The sequence below is a fragment of the Numida meleagris genome, chromosome 19, assembly GCF_002078875.1.
Source record: "Numida meleagris isolate 19003 breed g44 Domestic line chromosome 19, NumMel1.0, whole genome shotgun sequence".
Classification (NCBI taxonomy): Eukaryota; Metazoa; Chordata; class Aves; order Galliformes; family Numididae; genus Numida; species Numida meleagris.
In genome coordinates, this window is record NC_034427.1 from 5,340,590 (window position 1) to 5,346,955 (window position 6,366).

General features: G+C 52.5%; 1 protein-coding gene across 1 annotated transcript; it reads right to left on the reverse strand.

Annotated features, from left to right (window-relative positions):
* TP53RK (TP53 regulating kinase) lies at positions 3,799–5,178 on the reverse strand. Its single transcript, XM_021417055.1, has 2 exons — positions 4,518–5,178; positions 3,799–4,416 (listed from the first exon to the last, which is right to left on the reverse strand). The coding sequence occupies exons 1-2, from the start codon at positions 5,161–5,163 to the stop codon at positions 3,938–3,940; spliced, it is 1,125 nt and encodes a 374-aa protein (XP_021272730.1). The 5' UTR covers positions 5,164–5,178; the 3' UTR covers positions 3,799–3,937.

Genomic DNA, 6,366 nt, shown 5'->3' on the forward strand with positions numbered 1-6,366 from the left:
AATTCAGGCCATCAGAACAGTGTGATGGCTTAAAACAAGCCCAGCCCACTCACCAGCCCATCAACCAGCTCGGGAGCCTGTGTACGAGTGTGTGCTGTATGCTGGACCTCTCAAAATCAACTTGTAAGTGAAAAAAAGCTTCAAAAGAGCAGTAAGCCATCAGTGTGACAGCCTGTTCTTTCTCTTCTGATGATACAGATTTCTGCCAGTGCAGCAGGAGAGGGGAGCGGGAGCACATCTCCCCTCTGAGACATGAGTCACGTCCCTGCTCAGGTGGCCCCTTTTCCATCCCAGTTTTCCAATGCTGAGAGCATCACTGCATGCTGCCTCACCCGGCCCCCCAGTTCCTCGTATGGGAAGAAAGGTGGTGGGACACAGCTCATGCCTGGGCCAGGGAGAGGCTTTATCTCCCTGTAGTGACCCTCACACACTGAACTCTGGGCTACAAACAAGCTTTTATGCTTTTATGGCACTGACTTGGTTTCCTATCAGCACTGATGGGAGAGGAGGGTTGCAAAAGGTTATCAGTGTTTTGCATCTTGCAAAACTGGGAAATATCAATTTCCTGCAGACATCAAGGCTCAGACTAAAAAAAACCCACACTGTATCACCTACATGCACAGCTCTTACATATGTGCACAGCAACTGCCTGCACAGAAGAGGCACTGTTCAAAAGTCATGTAACAGTATACTCAGGTTATGCAACTGCGTTCTCATTCCTATTTCTTGCTGTACTAGTATGCATTTTCTCCTGCAACTGTTTTTATTCTTAGTGGACTTAGAGGTCTACAACCCATAGGTCTCCAAAAATCCCATTATTTTAGTTCTGCACTTATGGCATCAGTGGGCAAAACAGAGTTTATTGTTATTACTGAAGAAAGTAACACTGGGCTGGTGAACCCGAGCTGGGAGGCTGGCTCCCCTTTTCCACAAGAGAAATCATTAGCTGCAATCAAACACCAAAAACGCAATCTCATCAACAGCCAGCAGTTCCATTCAAAATCTTAACACTGCAAATTCTTCCTATGAAACTCTTCTACTTCCGTTCCCTTTGCCATTCCCTCTTTCCTTTTTTTCCTCTTTCCCAGCTTGTCTGCACACTCCCTCGTATTCACTGCACATTGGGAGAAGCCAAGGGCAGACTGCTCCCAAAGCATTGGGAATGAAACTGGAAATGAAGCTGTTCGTGGCAGTCTGCCCTTGGTCTCCTGCAACAACATTCTTAGAAGCAGCAACATTTCAGCTGCAGAAAGCAGTAGACCAACCAGCTGTCCATCCAGCACGCAGCTACAAATATTTTCTGTTGAAAAACCGTTTTTTCCCAAATGCAGACTCTTTTTTTTTTTTTTTTTTTTTTTTTTCAGTGCTGGTGATGATAGCAGGGAGACACCCAGTGGCTGTGTGCAATGCAAGCCATCACCCTGCACGTTCCCACCATTCCGTGTCCCCTCAGGTGGCAGAAAGGACCTCTTTGGGGTATGTGAAGGCCAACATAGCCCCCAGAGCTGGTGCAAGCAGCTCACCTGGGTAAGGTGGGGCAGAACATCACCAGTTTTCCCTTTGTCACACATAGCTGTGTCCCAACGAGCAGCTCCAGGGTACTACCAGTGACACAGGTGGGGCTGCAGCGAGGTGCAGGTGCATGTTCTGCAGGTCTGGAGCCTCCTCTTTGTGAATATGACACAAGTGGAAACAGTGACACTACACTACACCCGTAAGAGAGAAGCTAGAATATATTTACTGACACAAAGTAGAGATGATACAGTGCTTAACAAAGCTTGATTGTAAATAAGAGAGCGATTTAACAAGATTCAAGATGGCTGGATACACTTGACTGCTTACTGCCTGGAAGGCAGAGTAAACCCACGTGCATAGGAGCTCCTCCCATTGAGTCACTGGGCCACTCACTCTTTATGGGGACAGATGATGGATTCGTGGTCATAGGCTGTTTTTTAGGCACATGCCAATTGGCCCTCTGCTGTTGAACCAGGTGTGTGCCACAGTTTAAGACAGATCTGTGGTCATCAATCTGTCTTAGCCTGAGTGCTATGAGTGCTGTTGCTCGTGGTCTTTCCGTGCAAGGGCCAAGGGAGGGAGTTGGGCAAAGAAGTGTGTGTATGGGGGGGAGTACAGCACCACAATACGCACCTGCTGGGATTTTTCCACTCTCAGATAGCTCAGCACTCACTACAGCATCCCGGCCATAAAAACTTGCAGTCCATCAGCTTTGTTTCTACTCCACGCTCCTGCAGAGAGAGCTGCATTTTAATAAACATACTCATAGTTAGAAACAGACTGCTTCAAAGGGCTCTGCAAACATAAAGCAGTCCTGGCATCACCAGGAGGCAGGCAGAGCAGTGTTTGTACAGATGGGGCGGCGGGCAGGGAAGGCGGCGTGCTGGGGGTCCGGATCGGGGCTCGTTAGCTCACATCCACCTGCTCCCACTGCGTTGCAAGGCCCGGGTCCAGCGCCCTGCAGGAGCCTCAAGTGACCGCGTGTCGCTGTGCAGCCCAGCGTGCCGGGCTACGAGGAACTGCAGCAGGGCTGCGAGCGGGGCAGACCCGGGGTGCACAGGTTAGCAAGCCTCTGCGGCATCCCTTAGAACGTTCAAAAAAATAACAATACGAAACAGCAGGAACGAGCAGCGGCCTCGGGCAAAGCTGTACCTGAGTCGGTGGAACCCGGGCCCCACGCTGGAGCCGAGCACTCGCCCAGTGGCTCCTCTGGCAAGGAAGTGAATGCGCGCCGGGCACGGGCAGCCCGCAGCGCTAGGACACTTGCACCGCGCGGGGCGCGAACTAGAGAAGTATGGATTACAAAGCGGCAACGTTACCACCGCGCCACCACCACAAGCTTAACAGCTACCGCGAGCCGGCTTTTTGCGCGCCTCACTGCGCCCAGCGCCGCGCCGCTACCACACTGCGGGGCCGCGCTGCGAGGCGGGGCGGCGGGGCCGGCCCTCTCCTTTCAGCCCGTTCTGCGCTCGGAGCCCGTGCGGCTCCATCACAGCAGCAGCGGCAGCGTAAGGGAACGGCGTTCCCTTCTCCTAAGGGGCTGAGACCTTCAAGTCGTTTTTGAAAGCATCAGAGCTCACAGAGCACGTAATGCAGAGCGCTGGTTGCCCCGTACCGTGGGGTTCTTAAACTTCCTCTGGGCCGTCTTACATTCACAACATTAGATAAATTAATCCCGTAACCAAAAACCCACCGATACCTACCACAGGTAGGCAGGAGATCACAATGCAAGCACATCACCATAAAAAGCTACAAAAACAGAAATCTGCAGCAGACTTCTTGCTTAAACTGAAGTTTCTCAGCAGAAAACTGTTCTTAACAACGGCTGTATATAGTTAATGATAGCATATCACCTGAAAATTAAGAGTCAAAATTACTACTGAAAAAAAAAACAACTGAACCTGTCTTACGTTTAGTGCTCTGTTTCAGCCATTACCCGTGTCCTGGAACTCACAGTTCTAAAATATTTTCAAAACGCGTCGAGGCCATGATAATGGATTTAAACCCTTTGCAGTGCATCTTCTGAGGAAAAATAGCACATCTGTTTTCCTTAATTACCTTTCGTTGATGCTCTGTGCATCAACCAGGCCCCTCTCACCTCCCAGGAGCCCACAGTCCATGGGCTGAAAAGATTACTGGTGTTCTCACCACACAGAGAACAGGGCCGTGGAGGGAAGCTCCTTTTCAACAGAAGCATCTAATGGTGAGGTAACAAGAGGCCTTCACTTGCATCTTTCTCGTCTCTACTCACATCTCACAATTATTTTGATAACTTCACAACCGTTAGAAATTCAATCCAATTTATTTAATACGAGACGCTGTTATCAAAATAGTAATCTGGGCAATAAAACTAACTGGAAGTATAAACAACCCCACTCGCAGAACCAAGCAGGAATATTTCTCCATCGCTGCTCCTGCTCTGTTATCCAATCATGGACCTCTTCCTCCCCCTGAGCCGCACCTCATCCAGCCGTTTCATCACTGGGCCGGATTTCTTCGATGCGGCTGCGTAACTCTTTAGCAGAGCCTGAAACACAGTTTCTGTATCGGGATGGGTACTAAGGAAGGCTTTTTCCAACACATACAAATCGACCCCTTTATCCTCAGGAAGACCCGAAATAAAGCTGAGCCCAAAGTCAATCAGCACCAAGTCCAGCTGCTCCACGGGCGGCCGCAGCAGCATGTTGGATGTCGTGAGGTCCCCGTGGATGAGGTCCTCGTCATGCATCCTGGCCAGCAGCTGGCCCATCTTCTCCGCCAAGCCGAGGAGGCTGCCGGCATCGCTGCCGCTCCGCTGCACGGAGTAGATGTGATCCTGAACGGCGATCGCGCCGGCAATGTCTTCAAGATAGATGCAGTTGGACACATAATCCACGAAGTAGACCACAGGAGCTGGGATCCCTATTTCAAAACAGAACAAAACAGCACAACAAATGAAACGCTAGCCGCAGGCAGCCAGGAGCCTCCAGCTCCGCGTTACCACCAGGCACGGCAGCGCCCACCTGCCCGTCGGCAGCGCAGCAGGGACCGCGCCTCCTGCGCCGTGCGCCGCCGGCTGAGCCGCTCCTCGAGCGCCGGGTGCCGGTAGCGCTTCGGGAAGCGGAGCTTGGCCACGGCCGCCCGCCCCAGGAAACACCCCCGGTAGACGCGCGCCTCGGCGCCCTGCTGCACCAGCTGCAGCCCCGGCAGCGGCGGCGGCGGCGCCTCGGCCACGCCAGAGCCCGGCGCGCCCGTCTCGGCCTCGGCCCCGTCCCGCACAGGGCCCGCGGCACCGTCCTCCGCCCCAGCCATGCCCGCGCCGGCCGCCGCCGCCATCACTGGGCCCCGCCGCGACACCGCGCATGCGCATCGCTCGCCGCTTCGGCAATCTTCGGCGGCCAGCGCCGGAAAGCGTCGAGCTCGGCGCGCTCCTCCGCCGCGCGTGGGGAATGGGCCGCGGCGCGTCTGCTCGGGTGACAGCCCCAGGGCACGGCGCGGAGCCGCGTCTCCCTCCGGGCACCACCGGAGCTCCCACTCGAGCCACCTGCGGGTGACCTGGGTGTCCCCAAGCCCACAGCTCCACGTGGGTGAAGCCACCTCGCTGTCTGGGGAGCGGTGCTCGGGTCTTCGTGGCACAGTGAATACCCGCTGCTTTGCAGATAACGCCATTTATGTTCCAGGAGACCATGAAAATAAAATACCAATTGCTGTGGTGCCCTTGGCGGTGCCACAAGTCCCTTTTGTCCTTGTTTTCTCCTCCACAACATTTGTTTCTTTTTCAGAATATTTATATTTTATTACGGCATTCCGTACTTGTTGCTCACACGGTGGGATCATGCCTAGCAAATATTTACACTGCTTCAGGACGTTTTCAAACAACATTCCCGAGCTGTCACCGATGTGGGTGACCCATCCTTCGGCTGCCCTCACCCTGCAGGATCCCGGCCGCTGGGCCAGGGAAGCAGATGGATTCGTGCACTCCATATTTACAGTTTGCCAGTGCCACAAACAACCAAAGAAATGAAAAGCTTTCCATGTGTTGTGGGCATATTTTATCTAAACACTCCTGCACAGCCCCTGCACACGTACACAACGTGTGAGGTGCCCTCCATTCATTATTTTGGTAAACTCACCAGCCTTCTCCCATGCTGGCCATAAGCATCCTCCAGCACTTCCAAAATACAGAAGAAAATATTTTTGCTTTATTTTTTCCCATTCTTTTATTTATTTGAATGCTATCTTCCCTGTGATTTCGTTTATTCATTTCTTTCTGAATGCAATAAGCATTTGACATGGCTCTCAGAAGCGATCTCAGCCATTTACAATATTTATGGTATCACACGGTATTGTTATTGGAATACTGAATGACCCCAGAGAATTTCACTGAAGCCACAGAGTCTCTGGTAAATGGTTTAATTATGTAATTTTGTTCTCCTGGTGACAAGCATTTGTAAACTCTCCTTTTACAAACAATGTAACTGAGTTTAAAACTGCAGTGCAGAAAACCAAGCTGATGGAAATTGCTGCCGTCCCACAGGGCTCCCTGCATTCCCCCTGCCGGTCCTGGGGCTCTCCCTCCACACCTTGAATTATTTCAGGATGGAAAAGTTCTGGATTCAGACTGGGTTGGGGCCTGAGTGGATCCTCCAGCCCCGCACTGAGGCTGGGTGTGCTCACTGCCAGGTGCAGGTTCCAGGATAACGGCTCCTGTGTGTGCATTCACAGTGCTGCCTGCCATGCAGCTCATGGATCTTCCCACCATTCTTGCCGTTCCAAACTGCGATTGCAACAAGGGCAAGAGACATGAGGTGTGGCTGGTTTACTCAGCCCAGAGAAGAGGGGGCTTGAGGGGAAGCCTCATGGCAGCCCACA

Excerpts from the sequence above, each read along its gene's own strand:
- TP53RK (XM_021417055.1), bottom strand. The coding sequence starts at position 5,163 with ATGGCGTTATCTGCAAAGCAGCGGGTATTCACTGTGCCACGAAGACCC. Across the intron at positions 4,417-4,517 it reads GCTGCGCTGCCGACGGGCAG|GGATCCCAGCTCCTGTGGTC; the intron begins GTGGGCGCTGCC and ends GTTTTGAAATAG.